The 21,212-nt window shown below is 36.9% G+C and overlaps 1 protein-coding gene across 1 annotated transcript; it reads right to left on the bottom strand.

The window, feature by feature from the left end:
• Positions 1-5,592: 5,592 nt before the first annotated feature.
• LOC100375787 (stAR-related lipid transfer protein 6-like) lies at positions 5,593-10,133 on the bottom strand. The gene is made up of 7 exons (XM_085491635.1): positions 9,767-10,133; positions 9,220-9,269; positions 8,117-8,243; positions 7,577-7,697; positions 7,006-7,099; positions 6,277-6,494; positions 5,593-6,003 (listed from the first exon to the last, which is right to left on the bottom strand). The coding sequence occupies exons 1-6, from the start codon at positions 9,890-9,892 to the stop codon at positions 6,293-6,295; spliced, it is 720 nt and encodes a 239-aa protein (XP_085347761.1). The 5' UTR covers positions 9,893-10,133; the 3' UTR covers positions 5,593-6,003; positions 6,277-6,292.
• Positions 10,134-21,212: the final 11,079 nt, after the last annotated feature.

The raw sequence follows: 21,212 nt of genomic DNA, 5'->3' as shown, positions 1-21,212 counted from the left end.
GGCGCTACATTGTAACGATCACTCTCAGCGACTGGTATTGACCATATTTATTGGCCATTCATAATATTATATCTCCAATTTTCTTATTTACTATTTGAAGTTCTAGTAAATCCGACAAACTCTCCGGTATGATATTTTTTTTATTAAATGCATGGATTGTCTGAAAACGACTATTTTTAGTTGTTATACTCAATGATCACAATATTCCACACACGAGACTCACCTTCATCCATACATTCGATGATTTTCTGTGTTAAGTATTCAATCCTTCTATCTTTAATACTAAGCAATTCCCGCAGGCCACTGTTTTGTTGTCGATTCCGCTCGTCCTGCTCTACTAATTTTTCGATATTTTTTCTTACCAGGGTCTGAGCGTCCTGCAATGCGACAACGCGTCGCCTCAGCGCAGTTATAGTTGTACGCTTCCACCAGCAGACAAGTACAAGCAAAGCGTATCCACTGGCGCAGACCAGTTTTGTTAACATTCCCGGCGTACATGCTGCCATTTTTTATTTCTCGTCCCCGTTTTATGTCGAATTCTTTTCTTGCTTCTATTCTTCTAAGGGTTCTGTATATTCGAACATCGTTGCGCGCATGTACACACCGGGGCGTTCTTTCAACCCCCATACACAATGTAGTGATCAGTAAGAGAATAAGTAGAAATTTGAAAATATAATCTTTCTTGATCAGTCACATACCAAAGAATGCACTGTAACTGTAATTTTATAATAACAGAAAGTGCCTCTCGTATTTATCGCATTCTCGTCGCGCATTTACCGCGCTCTCTTCGCACATTTACCACATGATACTGGTTCCAATCGCATTCATTGACCGTGCTAGAATCTAGCGCAGGTTGCCATCTCTTTTGAGTGTTGTCTAATTGTATATTTATCAGATAGATTCTTTAAAGAAGTGATTATAATCACTCAGATATGAGCGATCATAGAAGTCTGGCGGCGATAAAACCGGGAAAGGCCGGGCCACAAATTACGAAATTGGACACTATGTCTTGTAAGGTTAGCAACAAATCGTCTCCGTGGTCTGCTGTTTTAAGTGGGACTCCAGGGACGAATGGGGGTGGGGGGGGGGTGGGTGCTGGTATCTAGTGTATAGAAATAGGTAAAAGGTGAAGGTTCCAGCGATACCATATTTTTTTTTAAATCAGGAAACAACCGAAATGAAATTCAAATTTAATTGATAAAAATTGTAAATACCAGCTTAGAGAATATTAGTTGCTCTTCAAATTCCACCAACTCCTTAACTTTAATCGCCGATATCAATAGAATAAATCATGAACAGGTTGCGTCATATACGAATTCTGAGTGGTGTATACGATTTTACCGGCACATTGTTGGAGGCGTGGCCTGTTTAGAATTTGCCAAGACTGGTTAAGAACCATAGTGGAGACACGAATCATTTAGCAAAATTTGTTAGAAAAATGTCATAGGACACAGTGTTTAAGTAACACTTTTAGGAACATGCAGTTATTATACGTAGATTATGCACGACAAAAATTGCATTACACCTAGTCACGTTAAAGGAGTGTTGAGAACAAGACTATAATTCATCGAGACAACAGAATATGATATAATTTGTACTGCATATATATGATTAATTGTTCAAAAATTCTGCAATCCTGGAATTGAGCTTCTCTCATAATGATTTTGTTGATCATAGGGGATTGCCAGGAACACTATATTTTTAAGAAGCAAATGAGCAACACTGTCGAATTCCCGGGGTGTAACATTGACACCTAGTTACGTTATCGGAGTTCTAAAAAACGTGGTACACATGGCTACAACCTATTTCATCGAGACGACACATGTATGTGAAAGATTATGCAATGAATCCCTGTATCTGATCATGCAAGGGTGCGCCTTGCATAATGAATTTACTGACCAAAGTGGGTACGGTGACAAAAACAAGCTAATTCATCATATCTTAAACGCCCTCTTTCGACCTATATATGCACAGAGAAGTTTATGCGGAAGTCACAAACGAACTCAGTGTAAACAAGTATAACAGTGCAGGGAAAGACTGAAATCGGACAGTCATGGGCGCCCTTCCGTCGAATATGCGGAACTGTATTAAAAAGGAAGAGTTACCAGAGGGGCTAACTATTGAAGAATGGACCCAGGTAAAGTACCAGGACACGCTAAAAGCCAACAATCACGAAGTACTGAAAGATATGCTGGAAGCAGGTCTACCCGTTGACATGGAATTCGATTTTCTGGACGACGAATTGAGTCAAAGATCATACCAACAAATACTATACGGACTACGCCCGCCATTAACAGTCCTAGAAGTGGCGATATTATGCTGCAAGGGGACAGAAATGTCAACGTGTGTTAAGCTTCTCTTTGAATATGGTCTAGATCTGGAAATATATCAGCAGAAATATTGTTCACCTCTTTTCATTGCATGTCATATCGCTAATCTAAAATTGATCGAGTTCTTATTAGAAAAAGGAGCCAGTGCAGAGGACGAATTACTTGTCTTTGAAATGATTGCGTGTTTTAGATGGTGTTACAAAGATACAGAAACACATGCCAAGTATGTCAAAATAATAGAGCTTCTTCTGGAACACGGGGCAGATGTTAAAGCCAGACAAAACATCCCGGAAAAGGTACATTGCGGTAATATTACCATGATGCATTGGGCTGTCATAAACTGGACAGATGGGATGAGTCACATATGTGAGCTATTACTGAAACATGGCGCGGACATCAACGCTAAGTGCAATTATTACGACGACAACTCCGTGCCCATGATGTTGTTTGCAGTAAAGGTCAAACGAAATGACACTAGCTGTCTCGAATTCTTGCTTCACCATGGTGCAGACATTAATGCTGTAAATCTCAAAGGACAAACAGTTCTACACTATCAAATAGTGACAACTAAAATCTTGTCGTTTCTTCTTGATCACATACACAATATCAATGCGGTAGATTTTAGTAACAATACCGCCTTGGACGTAGGTATCCGAACCATGCAAGCAGCAGAATGTTCAGTGTATCCCGCGTGCGATAGACCCAGTAGAGATTGCTGCATTGAATGGGTTATTGAGATGATCAGAAGGGGCGGACAATTCAACAACATTTCAAAGGAAATAATTGAGTATGCTATGTCCGAGACACAAAGCAAAAGTGATGTCCTCTTGGGGTACATCGTAAACTCGTTTTGTAACTGGAATTTTAACGTCGACATCGAATACGTTAGTATACACAGCGAACGTACCGCACCTACACGGGCCAGAACGCATTGCAAGTTCTTTGCAAAGATATGCAAATTGGACCAGGAACCACGCTCACTTCAACACCAGTGCAGATGTACTCTCAGGAAACATCTCTTACAGAGATATATGAAAGTAATAACACAGCTCAGCCTTCCTCAAGATATCGAGACGTATCTTGTAATGCGAGAACCGTGTAGTCTGATTTGAGAACTAACTGTTGGTTCTAAATTAGTGTTAATAATGAAATGTCCAGTACTGTCAGAAGTTTGACTTGTATCTTGTATGTAGGTTTACGCTCGTTGAGAGTGTTGTACAAATGTGGCCTTTGTTGTCTTCTGTGTCACGACACAGCCTTCAGATTTTACGGTTGTTTACCAAACCATTTGTCACGTTTGTTAATTTTTTTTGTCGACAATCAAAACAGACATAAGTAGATTTTTATGTACTTAGGGGGACTCTTTCGAAATCAACTGGTATGTGAAATGATTTCTTTTCTCAGATTGCGAAATTTAAAACGCGACAGTTTTTGAAACCACCTAGTTGGCTGTTTTTTTTATTTTACGACAATATTGGAATACATGTATTGAGAACAATACAGATAAGTTTACGGTGTCAAAGAATAAGAAATGTTTATAGATACTACAATGCAAGCTGCTATAGTCTGATGCTATGATTCGAAACCCATTTTATCTGCTTAAATTTAAGCATCTAAACAATTTTAACTTATCGATTTTAGAAAATGCCAATTTGAATTTGAACACCTACAACGTAGTTATTACTACAGATCAACAACTTTACTGTTATCACAGGTATGGGTAAAGCTGGTTCAAATGAAAAGTTAGTCGCCTTGTTACCACGCAATAACACGCCATGAATTCTACTAAATCAACCCTTATCAAAGTGCTACCATTTACTCAAGTCGGAGGCCAAGGACAATTTACAAACAACATTTAGATTTCAGTGGAACAGCCTATTTTCAACAATTTTCTGTGTAGTGATACTTCTAATAATATCTGTAATATTTGGTTCGTATACTACATGGTACATATCTAGAGGTAACCATGCATCCTCGTTACATAAGACAGTTGTTGTTTTTACATGCTGTATAAATGTATATAAACACTAACATTATACCACAACACTTATATTTTGGCAATGAATGGCTGATCAACTACAAAAACCCACACACATTTGACAGAGGAAAACCAAACAAAGATTGTACAGTACATATTATACCAACACAAGTTGTTTCCTTATATTTCGTCTCATTTAATTCACCTCACTCATTACACTGCCTCATAACTATGAGTGTGTGGTATATTCAATTTATGAGGGCAGTAGCTAGCTGGCTCTGACGTGGAAGTATGTGTTTGCTCTCCTAAACTCTCTGTGTGGTGCCAATAAAGCAAATACCTCTATGTGGTCACGTGACGCATTTGAAAAGTGTATTGTACATACCTATGGAGCTAGTAATTATTAGAGTACATTATAACCAGAGCCTCCAGTGCGCATGTGGAGGGAGGAGATGGGGAGGGGAGGGGAGGGTAGGGGAGGGAAGGATAGAGGTAAATAGTTTATAACAACGGAATACTATATAATGTACAAAATGTTTGTATGCAATATATGACGAGTAATGGTTGCCCTTACTATTATTTTATTATCTATATGGACGTATAAGCATTCGTTTACATGTTTCTTATGTTATATATTCAATTCAGATTTGTGTATTCTTAATAAATTAAATATACTCGTAGTCTGTTGTTATTGTGTTTATTTCAAAGAATGTCACTTAGTGTTCAAATGTATGTAATCACATGAAGAACATATTTGATAACAAGTGACTGTCACGTGGCACGCATAAGTTTGTCATAGCGCTTTGGAATGTGGAACAATTCCGAGGTTACATCTATTGGAGATGTTTGTTTCAGCTTTTTACAACGTTTGTTTTCAAACATACCACGCCTCGATTCACGTACTATACACTCAATCCGTCACATTGCCATAGTCATTTCAACTATTACACATAGAAATGTGTTTACATGAGACAGGTATTCAGCCGGTAACACCTTCACTAGGAAACAATTGCGGTATGTGAATCACTCGTCGTTTATGCGTGTAACAATAATTTGTGGCATAGAATAGTCTGGTTGAATAGTCAGGTTTTTCTGCGCCACAGAACGTTCCATGTTTCTTGGACGCCATCATTCTACCATGTATTTTCGTGGGCTCTGTGTGAGCTGCTGTGGAACGCGCTAAACGCAGCTAAAGTCGAGAAAATATCACAAACTCAACTTTGAGGTAATGCTGAGCTATCAAATGATATATGTTGCACATGTAGAGGTAATCTTGTTACACTGTTCAGGAAAGTCTCAACAACTAATTCAAAGTACAATGTTCTGACAGTCGATGGTTGCCAGTCGGTTAAAATGCCCGGATGTTCGCTCCGAATACATAAAAATATACTCAAAGTACATTTCTACATTATACTTTTGAAATGTAGAAATCAAAAAAATGTAAAACAATTCAACCATACAACTCGATGGATGTGATATGTAAGAACCTAACAGCAATAACTAAAACACAATTTATTGCGACCTGAATAGGTTAAAATACAATACAATTAGGGGAAATGCTATGATTTCCCGTTCAATTACCTATAGTAATGTTTTCTATTGATTGTCGCCAAACTGACATCAAGAAAGTATAATACAAAGAAAACAAAATCATATCCAAGTTTCAGACCGACAGTCTTTTTCATACTTCATTAACTGGAAAAACAAAAATATAATTAAATGCGAGACAACTATGTTCTGTATAAAGTCTTGGACACGATAACAGGCTTAAACTACGCGTCCCAGTAGTTATCAGATTTATGAAATATGCATCCGTAATGAGACAGCGCCCTCATCAAATTGTCTCTTACCAGTATGTCACGTGATCCTGTCGGAACGTTCCTTCAATTATCAAGTAATTGTTTATTGTTGGAAATAACACGACCGGTCAAATGCTGACATATTATAAGTGTTTGAATATGTACATACATGCCCTCTACTATTTTCATTGGTTGCTCTCCTCTGACTCAGCTGTAGAATCCTCTTTTAACGCCACTTCCCGTTTTAATCTCTCGTTGGCGTGAGTTGTGAGTTTTTCCAGATTGTGCTTGGCGAATTTCGGAGCCAACTGCTCTAATAAGAAATTTGGAATGGACATTTTGACATCTGTTTGGGTGAACTCGACAAAGCGAGTCTTGTTGGGCTCCCTGTAAACAGAACCAGAATAATTATTTTGATTTCAATATAGCAATGGGCCTATTCACTTCAAAGTACATTTGCATTTCCCTGTGAAATACAATGATGTAATCTCACGTCAACGTGCATTGTAAGTCTTTCATAACTAGGTAAACAATGCCCATACCAGAAAAGACACGTTGGGCCAAAATTAAACTATCGAACTGTGTTGATACTGTTTCAACTCACAGTTTAAGTTGATTGAATAGTTAACTGGTTTATATGATGTTAGCCTTTTTTAATGGAAGAACACGGAGCACCAGAATATTTGTTCAATGGAATCATAGCTGGTACGATGTACGAGTGCGTAATGTTGTACAACAACAGTATTGATACACTTTGTAGTATTTTTCAATTCCGAAACTGTGCAACTGTGTCATGGTGTGCTAGCATCATATGTTGTCACACCAATTTTGCAGACAAAACTTATAATAATGTAATATTGTAGTGCGCCTGTGTCCTTTTGTTCTTAATTACACTTACCCTTCTATTGAGTAGTAATACTTTCCAGAAGAGTACATATGCCCTCTAACGCGGTCATTGACCTCTGGGTAATCAGGATGGTCCACGCTCCTATCTACAGGGGAACAAGAATGCATTTTTAATTTAATCATGTAGAAGTTTTATCTCGTAATACATAGATTCCAAACCACTAGTTTCAGTTCACAGCGAGACCCCAAATGTCATAGCGTCGCAGTGAAGTCAAAATATCGCGAGGGATTCGAAAAAGCAAAAGTATTTCAGGAGTATTTCCATGCTTAATAAAATTATGTATACACACTTGATGATAGAACACGCGAGATTACGAGGTTATTACGAGGGTACCTCAGTATGCACGGAGACAATACAGCGGAAGTATCGACCAACGCGCAGCGGAGGTCGATGCGACAGCGTACTGTCTGAGTACATACTTTGAGGTATCCTCGTAATAACCTCGTGGGAAATGCCGAAATCCAAAAAGTTTAGAACAGAATCAGCGAACTTCTTTGTGCGGAGTCCGGTCAAACCCTGATGTAATTCGTAAAAAACAAGTCCAAGGAAAATGTATACTTACTGTAAATTAGAATAGCGTTTTTATCTGGGAGGTGTCGAACACCAAATAAACTGACAAACTCTCTTGAAGAGATCAATCCGAATAAAAAATCACCGGAAATAAGATGAAATATTTGTAATTCCTGTTAAAGCAAAAATAGGTAGCAAGAATAACCAACCAACCAACCAACCAATCAACCAACCAACAAACAAACCAATACCAAAATGCACATTGTACGTTTGTGCATTAACGTGATCAAATAGATGGATTATGTGCATCTCTTCACTTGGCAATATTCAACACATGTATGCAATGGGGCTCAGAATATACCTTAATTCCACACTGAAAACACTATTTACTATTTACAAGTAGAAAAGAAAATGTAAACAATAAACGTGTGGCAATAAACGCGACATCCACAGCGACCGGGGTCATCAAGTGTGAGTCCACCCATCGGAATATTAACGTAGCCTCTCTTCTTATTCCTAAGGTGAGCTTTAGTAAACATTTGTATTTTTACCCAAACCAATTAAGTCACTACAGTCAGTATTAACTTTCTACCTCGTCTATCTTTTCCGCAACTTCCATGACGATGATTCTCTCCTCGAAGGTCTTGAGCCATTCGAAATCCAGAGACATCTCGACAATTTTATGCGGCGGAAAGTCCATAATGCATTCTACTTTCACTCTATTTAAAGGGAAGGAAATTCAAAATTATGGGCATGTGCATGACGGAGAACATCACAGGTGATGTAGATGAGATAAACACTTGTGGTGAAGTGGGGTACTACGTAAAAACTAAGGGAAAGCTATGATGGGATCGCATAAGAAACATGGTACGTGGTACGTATATATGAAGTGCGTGTGCATATGGAATAGGTATGGCAGGGCATCTACATGTGAAGACGAACTTCTACATAAAACGCGTGGAATTGTATGGAGGAGTAGCATGTGGAACAGGTATGTTGGGGTATAAAAATAATGAAGTATAGGTACTATGGGAGAACACGCAGAATGGTATTATGATACCATGAGAAAGTGTGGGGAATGGTATGGTGAAGTAGTACATGGGACAGTATGGTGGGTGGCGTGTATGGGAAATGGAGGTATTACGAGAAGCCGTTGGAAATGGTATGATGTGGTAGCATATGTAATAGATATAGCGGGGTGTTAAAATTAAGTGGGATATTATGGGATTATCCGACAAATGGTATGATGTGGTGGCATACGAAACAGATATGATGGGTGAGTGTATGCGAAGTTGACGTGCAATGGGAATGGTATGATAGGATATGTACATGTGAAGCAGAGATAATGTATGTCAACTTATGACAACACGTTGTGGTGGGTGGCATATGATAGGCACGTGTATATGTTGTTGGTGTATGATTGGGTGTCATGTCATATAACACAAGTTTGGTGGGGTAAGTAAATTTGGAGTAGGGGTACAGGGGGTAACGCGAGGAATGGTGTGGGTGACATACTGAGGGGTAAAATGAAACGAGGTAAGTAAATTTTCATCCCAGTCTGTTGAAATAAATGTAGTTACACCAATGGTTAAAGCTACATTCATTTATACACACATTTCACCTTGTACTATATTTGGCATGTAAAACATATTTTCGTATGACGATTATATTTTGAACAATAATTAGTCTACTCACAATATTCCATCAAACTCGTCAGACTGTGTAACATGCATGGAGAAATTATCCTATTTAGCAAAAAAGAAAACAAGGTTCTTTTATCAACGCTGACAGGGTTATTCCATTACACACGGTGTTTGATATAGGTTGAAGTTCAGGTTATAATAGAACACTAATCAAATGCAGATACAGAATGATATGTAAGATTAGTTATCAGTAGACTCGCCGCTAAGCTGCAACTACATTTTTTAATATCATTTACCCAATTATGATAACTGTTGACATAGTAACCCTTACGTTCATACTACCAGATGATATCTACATAGAATCACAGTCTGACAATCTGATGGCATCTATGTGACCTCAATATAACGATGGCAATCAGGTATAATGTCCAGTGACAACGAATAAACATCATTACAATGGCAGTTGTGTCTAAGAAAAGAACGATTGGCTATAAGCAAATTGTCACCGTTGAGCGTTTCGCTCTGGTCATGTATGAACGATGGGTAAACGGGCCACTGCGTATATCCAACTATAATTGTAGTTACACCTAAATACATACCTCAGATGTTATACACTTCCAATGTTTACTATCTGTTTCATAGAAGAATAGTTTATCAACGATGCTATTAGCAATAGCTCTGTATTTTCTATGTGTCGTATCTGCATCCATCGTAGGTAAAGGCATCTCTTGAACTGTGTACTGTGGATATTAATAGCATACGGCGTGATGGGCTGATACTTGCCTGGTCATTACAGTCGACAGCAACTCGTCATTATCTTGTCAGTTCTACAATTATTTTTGAAGGAGCCCGGGCAAATATAGAAGCTTAAAATTTAGAACGAAATCGGGTTTGAATTTCCGCAACTCAGTAAAATAAAGCAGGAGTCTTGTATCAGTGCTTTCGTCCCACCAGCACTGATCCTCACATATGCGAGACATGCAAACTTTGCGGGTATTTGAACTTTGACCGATCGCTTCAAGCTTTTAATTTATTCAAAAAATGAACTGCGGGTCAGTTGAAAGCTATTGTGTTAACTCTTACATATTACAGTCGAGTATATTGCTTGCTATTATTAGTATTCAGATTATAAGTTGTTGAGGGCGTAATGCTCGATTTAAATATATAATTTGCCTTATGATTATATGCGTGATGGTATTATCACGATACCACAGCAACCGTCGTTGCTACGGGTATGAAAATTTGACGTTCGAGATAAAAAAATACGTTAAAGTAAAGACTCAAAGTCCATGTAGTTGGACACTGGCTATTCGGTGCGAATGAGCGGTTCTTTATTTACAAATTTATACTTTTTAATGCAATTTAACTTATTCTGTCCAGTCACCCTTGTTTTTGTGTGAAGAATACCAATGTACGAGAGAGTGGGGTGTAAAACCCTCTAAAACACGCACTGATGACATCAGCAATGTGTATTAATAATGCTGTTTTACGGCCGTGTCATGACAGCGTGGTTCACGCCCATGATCGCTAGGCGAAATGACGATAGATTTTAGCTTTGCCAAATGAAAAATAGATTTGACGCCCCACCAGACATTCATTAAAGAGCGGCAGTCGTCGTGCCGCGTCCTGTTCGCTATAGGACTCATAGCGACGTATACAACGCGTGTAAAATACATTCTTTATTTACATGAAATTCGAACACGCGTTGCGCGACGACCACCGCGCTTTAAATATGTGAGCATGTAAAAATGTTACACATATATAGCATGATATATGAAATAAGGTTAATAAAACGTCCCCAATAAACGAAGGCTAAGAAAGTGATAACGATAATACAACATGGATTACGTATACACTCTGATACCAGTAGTGGTATTTAATTTATTTGATCACAAAACCGTTTAAAAATCAGAAATACCTTGAAATGTGGTAGCGTTTTAGCAATATTAATTCAACAACAAAAATAGAATCTCAACGGAACTATATTCATGATCACTGAAAACTCAACCAGAGAAAAATAGGTTACAGTGCATGCCGTAACCTCACACCAATTTCCTTGACAGGATTTATTCGTGTTAAATATTTGGATTATATGTCTATTATATTCGTTATTGTTCACACACATTGCTACATTTTACCAGATGCCGATTCACCACTTAAACCCATTGAAAATTAACAATGAGCATGGCGATGATCATAATGTATCATCTGGACAGCTGCTTCCAATCGTCATTTCAACTGACAATGTGACAAAATAACTAATACTCCACTGGATATGTTTTACTTCTAGCTGGATAGCAGCGTGGCCTGGAAAAAGAAAAACGGAGAGCAAGACAAAGTAGTCTACTATAGCAACGTCATTCTTTTCATATATTCACATGACATCTCTCTACCTTACCTGAGCCATTGAAAAAAATACTAGTATATAAAAACTTCGTTAAATAGATGTGAATTAAGCCAATATACACGTTATTAATAGAACTATAATTGTTCCCTTCCTTTGACTTATAGTTTGTAGGGTATAGTCGATTCCATGTCATAGTTCAAACGTCATTTTGACATGATGTTCATTCAAGTGAAAATAACATCCCATAATAATACAACTGTGATACATAGATACTGCATTACCAAACGTGGCCAAATTAGTAAAAAGATTATTCATAGACCCTGAGACAGAAATAAACGAGATATAATTTTAATTTATGTATAGAAGTTATCCAGGTACTTGACTACAATTATTTAAATTTGCCTGACTTTTACTATAAAGCTTTGTTTTATGCTGTTGTTCCCGATACAAGTATGGCCAACGAACTACAATGTATCTTTCCCACACACAATGTTGTTTCTAAAATATTCCGTACTGAGCAGAAGCGCATAAGTTTATTCAACACAAGGAGACAAAGGAACGTGATTTGACCACTTTTCGTTTACCGCGAGAATCATGCGTTATACGTGAAATCGAACGTAAAAACAGGACAAACAAAGGTCATAGCGTCGTAGTGGCGTCAAACATTGCGTGAGATTCGACAAACGTGAAAGTATTTTGGGGGGCATTTCCATGCTTAATGATGTGCTGTACACATTTGATGATTTCGATGAAGTAAAGGTATTCGAAAGCAATATTCCTCTATCGAAGATCGGCCGGTCGATGTGAGCTACAAAATAAAGAAATTCGAGTTCAAATCAAATCGTACGACGCGTGTCTTTCATGTAACTCGCAAGATCTCGCAGTTGAACGGGAAATCACCTATTGTTTCTCCTTTATTTAACAGGTTGAATAACAGCCTCTCAACAGTTGAGGGACTGTGGTTGAATGCATGTGATCTTGGCCAATTCATCAACTTGAATGTCGTATGTGTCATTACTTATATTTTATTATTTTTGTTCGACTGAAGCATTGTATTCATGTATGTATTTTAGATATATAAGGCAGTTGAAACTTTCCTGAAATAATTAACTATTAACTATGAAGACATGGTAGACATGTTAGTCTTATATTGGTGAGAAAGGTTAATGTGTTATGGATATACAGCTGTGTCACCGAAATTGACACGGATCTGCAGGATTACTTACATGTACCCGCTGACATCAGCACTCATTGTAGTTTTTATAGCAAATATACATGCCTCATTTGAGTCGCAATACGTGATGATTCCGGTGGTGTTAGAATTAAATCTTTATCGTTTCCATATCCGACAACAGATGCCCATATAGAAGTCATTAACAATGAACCTTAAACCTGAAAAACGCGATATCATACATTCATTCAACGTCACCCTGCTACTGTACACCTCGTTCGTTAGCATTGCCTTCTAAGTGTACCATGGACAAATATATTGTGGTTTTGGCTGTGTTCACTATTATAACTATCTTAAACAATGGTGTAGACGGTAAAAGTGTTCTTAAACGAGAAGATGACTCAGTGGCTGATCCTGATGTAAGATATACTTTACAATATTTTTTTAATTAGTTTAAAAACGGCTCCACGTGATAAGTGCATAATCTATTACCAATTTGCAAATTGTTGAGCAATGCCAAATATCTATATTCATTGAAAATTAATATAGCAAGGTTTACAGTCGTAACTGACAAATCAGTTTCGTGTAAATGTTCTACATATTTTCCGAATGAGACCTGTATAGTCAAACAATTTTGTTTGATTGTGGATTGTGGAGCAGTGGCACGTCATTGACAGGCGCAATTAGTTATATCATGTTTTTTCGTTCTTAGTTAACTATACTACCTTTACAAGACATAATTAATTCCATGAATGCTACTACGTCATCCAAAAGACAGTTGGCCATCTCTCCAGGTAATTATATTTATTTATGAGATTGTTATCACTTAGTAAAGGGGAGTAACCTACACAAAATAGGTACTTCGAGTTCGAATCCGAGTTTTTGAGTTTACCAAATACGGTTTCTTTTCATCAGCACCCTGAATTTTTTGTTAAACTAAATAGTAAGCGGTACTTACCGATAACAATTTCACCAGTACACTTAATAGTTTAATATCAGTATTCTTTAAATTCGTTGTTTGCCGAGCATTCCAGTTTGTCAATTTTTAAACAAATAAACATCTTAAATCTTTGAAATTATATGGTTTTGGTGCATAACTTTAACTTGCATAGACTACCCAGCACTCTATTATAATACAGTTATCATAATGACACATTCCCTTGAAGACCTCATTGGAGCCAGGCAATAATTAACACTGATGTATCAATATATAGCGACCCATTGTTATACACCAGTGTTCAGTCACTTATCCTAACTAGATTACACGTAGTAATTATCTGGTCCGTATGTATTACATCCATCCATGGGTATTTGATTTATTCGAAAGTATTTATGAAGCTTGATTCGGGTCGTGGGGCTAATATGTGAAAGATTCTCAAACTGTGGTAAGTATAATCTTTTTCAGCCAACCCAAGCAATGACAATTGTTTCGATTTGACTGTGCGTTTGAATTTTCTTTGCACATAATCAATTATTTCGCATAACAGTACCCCAATAAGATCCCAGTAAAGTTTTATGGATGCCCTCATAGTGAAACTTTAACGTTTATCATGTTAGCCCTATACATTGACTTGACTAGATAAAGGTTATCAGCTAAATATCAATGATGATTTCATGCATTGTAATCTTAGCAAAACTATTTCCGCCAAATTATTCTCAGTTTGTTCTGCATTCACCGACTTTGAGGACACATTTGTTTGGAGTAGAAAATCGTAAAACGATCTTTATCGCAACTAATTTCATCAAGGCTTAGCTGATGGATGAGAGAGATGTCTCAAAGGCATCGGTTAAATATATTTAAAACTGCATGAAAAAAGAACTATTTTGACATGTAGGTAATATAACATGAAATATCATAAACTATATTATCGGATTTATCTTTTGTTTTAGTACGGTGTTTATACCTTTATAGAATAGAAAACGACTTGTTCCTGATAGTGAAACAATGGCTTCACTTCGTTGTAAATACGGGATGAAACATGACAACAGTAACAACGTAATATAAGCCAAGGGTGGACGAGTAATTTCACGAAGAGCAAAATGAGATATCATGCATGCAGTTATTAATTAATTAATTATTATTTTTTATTTCTCCCCTTTTTTAGCAGGAATCATTAATCATAAATTTACATTCTGAGACAATGGAGATGTTATGTTGTCATTCAGTTTAGTTGTAACAGTGACCATGGTTCGAAAAAAGCTATAACTTTGCAACTGTGTCTTGTTTTAATTGTTTTTTCTTTTCTTTTAATAATTAGATACAACGATTGGATACGTGCTGTTTGCAACTTGCACTCACATAGCGTTTTGGACAATAGATTTCACAGATATATTTGAAGGTGGTCAGATGTTTATCAAAGTTTATACCGACCCCAACCTGATCCCAAATGATTGGACAGCTATTTCACAGAACATGTTTTTCCGTTTTATGGGCCACCCGACATTTACTATCACAATTGGGCCATACGATCCATGTACTACGGTCACGATTATAACTGAACTGGTAAAGATCGGAGAAAAGAAAAAGTTAGGTTCATTCAGTGTGGAGACAGGTATGTGCCGTACAAATATGCACTAGAATTTTCACAAAGGCTATAAGAAATGTTTTAATGACATTACACTTGTCATACTGATTTCACCTAAACTTTTGTTTTCAGATTGTCCATGCAAATCAGGAAATGGACATGGTGACCCACACTATACAACCTTTCAACAGAAATCAATTACTTTCGATGGTCCATGTAGTTATATTTTAACAGACACCTGCCAAGAAGCTGAGCATTCATTGAAGTTAGTTGTGAAGCATGAATCCGTCAGTGCCAGTGTTCGTCGCATAGAGAGTGCCAATGTTTATGCCGATGGTCATGTTGTTAACCTAATGAGCAATGGAGACATATCGGTAGACAAACTAATCATTCTTTCAGAGTGCATGTAAAAAATTGATTTAGTTATTATAAATAACAAACGACTACAATGACAATGAAGGGAAGTAATCGTAAATACTATGGATACGACAGTTTCATCGAACAACTTAACACGGTATATTGCCACCACACTTTTATCTTGACATTACTCATCTTGACCAACCATAATGCCTATACCCAATATATTCAATTATTTTCATTTACCTGTGTTTGTATTCAGGTTGACGGGCAACTATGCACGGGAACGACGTGCATGATTGACGATTTAACTGTGGGGTCGTCAACGTTCAGTCAACGAACCAAAATTATATTCTCATTGACCGGGAAATGGTGGATAGAATGGTCCAGCAATCCGAAAACTCATCGCAATTCGTTGGATGTGGACATCAACTCAGATTCGATACTTATTGGTAAAATGTGTGGACTGTTGGGACCCAAATATCCTCCGAGCGAATCGCATGCCTTTAAAGGTTACGAATTGCCCGATGGCAGGGTTACCATGGACAGTGACGTACTGGGAAACAGCTGGGTACAAGAAGGGAGGTAGGATCATTGTAGGTTATGTCTTTCGCTAAAAACGCACACTACACACATTTAAAATTAGAACTAGAATGTTGGTCTTGTTTTAATTCCACGCGACTTGCCTACTCATGATTTTACGGAATATTAAATTATGTAGAATCAACAAAATGAATGTTAATGCGTCTCGGAGAAATATGAGATAGAATTTGCTTACAACTATTGCGATTAACATGAATTTAAATCAATCGAAATAATCTTGCCCTGATTACATGAGTACAGAACAGTGCTTCCTAACTGACTATACCAACTACATATCACTTGACAGCCTATCACCCGCCCGTTAGTTTGATAGTAACATATGTTTATTTATTTTCAGTTGTGAAGGATAACGTGATGGATAGAAATGATGGAACAACTGATTTATTTGTCAATGATTAGTCGATAAATATGAAGTTAAATATGTTGTCACAATATTTCAATCTGTCTGATAATCTATGAATCCCTGATTACGTTAACGAATTAGAATCTAGTGAACCATTACGTAATAATGTACTGAAGCTTACTTTTTAAATGTATACTACTATATAGCAATATTACTGACAAATCACTTATGTAGAAATAAATATCAATGCATACTACAACATTTGTGTTTCCCCAATATGTTCACTGTATGAAGAACACTACTGTTAGCACCAGGATTACTGTAAAATACTTTATTTTAGCTGGAATTAATTTTCGCTGAAAAGACTTTTTGGATTTTATTTTCACTGAATCATTCCTTCAGCGAAAATAGTGAAAATTAATTACAAGCGAAAATAAAGTATTTACAGTATGTAATATCAATGCAAATTATGTGACAGTACGGAAAATGGTTCCTGCGCTTTATTTTTGTAGTTTTATTTGTGTGTGTACATCTTCTAGTTAGCCTTATATTTATTATACCCTTATTAGATATCATGTCCCTTATATTTTATGATGCCAATGACTCGATCGTATCCCTTTCCTTGCCACGTATTCAACATTGCCATGTGTTTTTCTGTTAATTTTTTGTTTTGTATACACGTACATTTTGAAGTTGTTGTTGATTGTAGCACATCGTGTATTTATATTTTAGAATTTTTGTCCGAACTTGCATTTGTATCTAATAGACTTCGGTGTTGCTTTCAGTCAACATTTGCAGTGAACTGCTCGTGACATTAGTAAGTCTATATATATTATGACAATGGTTGAAATGTCTTACTTGTTGAGGGTAATATATTTCAGCTTTAAACGTGTACTTCGAATAACTAAAGTCCCCTGAAGAGTTTAGAGACAGACATAAAAAAGGCCAGACGTCCCCGACAATGAATGGGTCATGACTATGTTTTGCATCGTGGTAGACAGGATGCCAAACAGGATAACTAATAAGGCAGATGGAGCTATGACAACGCAATGAGAGTAACCGGCTGAATTGTCATGGCATGACCAGTACAAATAACCGATGTACACTTATTTTATTGATTCAAGCTGAAGAAGAAATTAATAATTATATTAATAAATAATTACAAACACGCACGGGCTAATGTTTTGAACAAGAATCTAAACATGAAAATGTTATACCAGAACATGGATTCGCTGTAAAAAAAATATCATTTCTACAGGAATTTATTAAATTTAGTGGTTGATTGTTGAAAATAAAATTCATTCACCTCATCAACCCTATATCATAGGTAAACATACTCATTTGTCATGGCGTATATTAGCTGTAACTACCAATCGCCGAAAAGCATAGTAAATACGCTATACACTGATACTAGATGGTCGCGAGGTTGCATTCGGGTCGTCAGAGGGCGCCATCTATTAAAATCCAATTTTGTCAGGCGAACGAACGTCCGGTATTACGGTACAAGATAAAACTTTATTGGGCCCTGGGCGAAATGTCAAATACGTCGCCTCTTTCTGGCGACCTCTCACTGAAGATGTGTCATTTACCATAGTGTGTCGTGCATCACAATTTTGTATGGCTCCAATCACGTGTCCCATAGTTTTCACGCGATGTTAGCCTTGTATATGGCTACTTTGACCTTGCAGTAGCGTCTAAAACAATATTTCGGTAAGATTAGGTCATCTTTATGTGGTTACCTTTAAACAACAAATCACAGCTCTCGCCGCTTTAAAGTTTGTTTTTAATTCAGTTGGTATTTTGCATACGAACGTACTAGAATCACCACTGATATAAGGTTATCAGTATGACCTGAACTTTACACCCTTCAGTCAATCTCCCACAATGTGTTCCCCTAGCTTGTATCATTGCCTCGTGCATGTTGTTGTGCTGTGAAGTCCTGGTCGGCATACCATTTCTAGATTCGTAGGTTTAGCATACAAACTTAGAAATGACAGATTACCGTGCCCTTGCCGATACTGCTCTGGAAAAGGTGTTATCCTATGCAAGTGATGAAACTGGTTGGATTTTCCACAAAAATACAGTAAGAATAGACGATCGATCTGTGATTTGATGGAAAATAATTTATTCGCAAAACAGCACTATTATTTTCGAAACAGCAGCCCCTCGAATGTAATATACCAGTATATAGATGTGGGGCTTTCAGGCTTGATGTAGGACAAAGCAAGTCATTGTGTCAAAGTGCATTAACGATGCAACACTAAAACAAACAATATATATACAGTGATGTGTGTCATTACTTAAACTATTATTTATTTGATTAGGACGGAATTAAACTGTACTACAGACCTTCACCTGAATTTAATGGTATACTGTAAGTACATGTTGAATTAAATACAAGCTGAAGCAATTATTGTCGTGGAATAGAACTATGCATTGCCTATTATTGAGTGGTACCAGGGCAAGGACGGGTTTATTTATACGTGCGTTTCATGGTACAAACGACTTGAATATTTTACAGTGAAAGAATCAGACGACTGTTCTTCGTATTGGAAAACCTCGAGTCTTATCGATACACTTCAATATACATTATATAATATGTTATCCAAACACAAATACTTTTCTTCATTGACAGTTACAAAACAGATTTTATATTTAATGCATCTCCAAAGAATGTTTATGACTTCACTCGTGATATGGGGTTGCTGCAAAAATTGAACAATAACATTGAAGAAACGCAAATTCTCGAAATGATGGACGTAAGTAATGTAATAATTGCTGTTTAGCATGCCATTCTCTCCCACTGGACAGTTTCACATAACAATACACGGTTATACTATTTGTACATTCAATATTAAAATAGGGAATACACATTCAGATTTGACTGTTCTTCCAGGTCGCTAACTACATTTCTCGAACTTGCCTTCATCGTCCGAAAAAGGAAAGGTGCCCCGTTACGTTATTTTAGCAAAAATATATGACAGCATTTGCGAAAAGTTAAGACAAATCGGTTTAGGCAATGTTGGCTTATATTGTTTTGAGGTTGCTTACTGTGTGGAAGTCAGAACGATCAGAAAACGGCAAAACCAACTGCATGACGACCATGACACTCTTAGGTAACTTAACAATAAACCTCTGGTTCCATGCCTTAGGTACTTGTATGAAACATGTCAACTAGCCGGTAAACAGTTGTCTACCGCTTTCAACATTCAATCAAATTTTCGCCCTATTCACCTCATTTTCAATTTTCCAGCCTACTGATTGCTGCTCTTAAGTCTGCCTTTAATATGTTGTCTGATATTGGGTGATTGAGTACTTCTTTCCTTGCTCTGTTATTATCTATAGTACTTGCTCTGCCTTTACCCTTACATCCTTGTAATCTCAAACGATTATTTCATTCACACATTCCGAGCCCATTTCCGTTTATCCTTCTTCATACTTCTTTTAACTCCGTTATTCTTGTTTCTTTATTTAAAGAAATTATTACCCTTAAACGTTAATGTAATTCGTTAAAACTAATTTACTAAATGCATTGCAACTAAGCTACAATATTTGTAGTTATTAAGACACCAACGCCACTGTCATCTTTTTCAATCCTACCATTGCATCTAATGTGTCTCCTCAGCAATCAGAAAGGTAAATGACAAAGAGTCAAATGAAAACATCATTCTAGTTTTAAAGCTGCATTTCTATTTTGTATTATATCCAGAACTCATCAAACTGATTATAACCTGTAGTAACGCAGAGAATGTCGAATTCATTATTTTACACTGATAAACACCACTAAACATTTGAATTATCATTGTAAATTTAACAAATCTGCTAATTTCTGCTTACGTGATGCGACAGGATTTAGCAGTAACCCGTGTCGTCTCGGCAAGTCAGTTAATGGGACTAGTATCACCTAGAGAGTTCATCAATGTAATAAGCTGGAAGGAAATTCCCGAACACAATGCATACACAGTGTACCGTAAGTTGATATATTTATATGTTGTACTAGCAATATAACAATGACAAGTAAGACAACATCACTATGCGTTTTCATTAAACACGCGAATACCTAACCTCTTTTATTAATGTGGTTCATATCCATTGTATTTACGTTTCAGATAATAACGTAGAACATGCTAGTTATCCAATAGTACCAGAGTTCGTACGTGGAACAACTTATCCATCGGGGAGACTGCTGTATCCAGTTGAGGGGTAAGTAAAATTCTGAATGTTTATTACCCCCGTTGTTGGGGTATTTTTGACACTTCGTGGTCTCAAGGTTCCCAACATTATGATTTTAAGTATCAATTCTACGAGAACTGGAATACTCCAGTTATAATGTTACTTGTAAACTTGGGTAAAAAAAAACATATTAAAACAATAAGCGACATTAGCAGGGTCTAAATAGAAGGTGTGTATTATATGACCTGCTAATGTGAATGGCACGCATTTAATGTCAAGTGACAGGTTGGTATCAGTCACCTATAATCCATCATTGCATGCAATTACTGTGAACAAATTTCATTCACTATACATTTTTGCTGACAATTAAAAATGACAGCGAAAATACGTGGCTGGTCGAAGTTAATTTATTTCTTCTCAAATGAACGTTGCCCAGGCATATTATTTGCAAAAAATAAAGTTGATCAGAGAAACAAATGCCCATTTTTTTTTGCCATAAATCAAAAATGGTGACCAAGTTGTGTGA

This window comes from Saccoglossus kowalevskii, chromosome 16 (genome assembly GCF_978046115.1).
Source record: "Saccoglossus kowalevskii chromosome 16, keSacKowa6.1, whole genome shotgun sequence".
Lineage (NCBI taxonomy): Eukaryota > Metazoa > Hemichordata > Enteropneusta > Harrimaniidae > Saccoglossus > Saccoglossus kowalevskii.
This window is presented reverse-complemented; position numbering and strand designations above follow the sequence as displayed.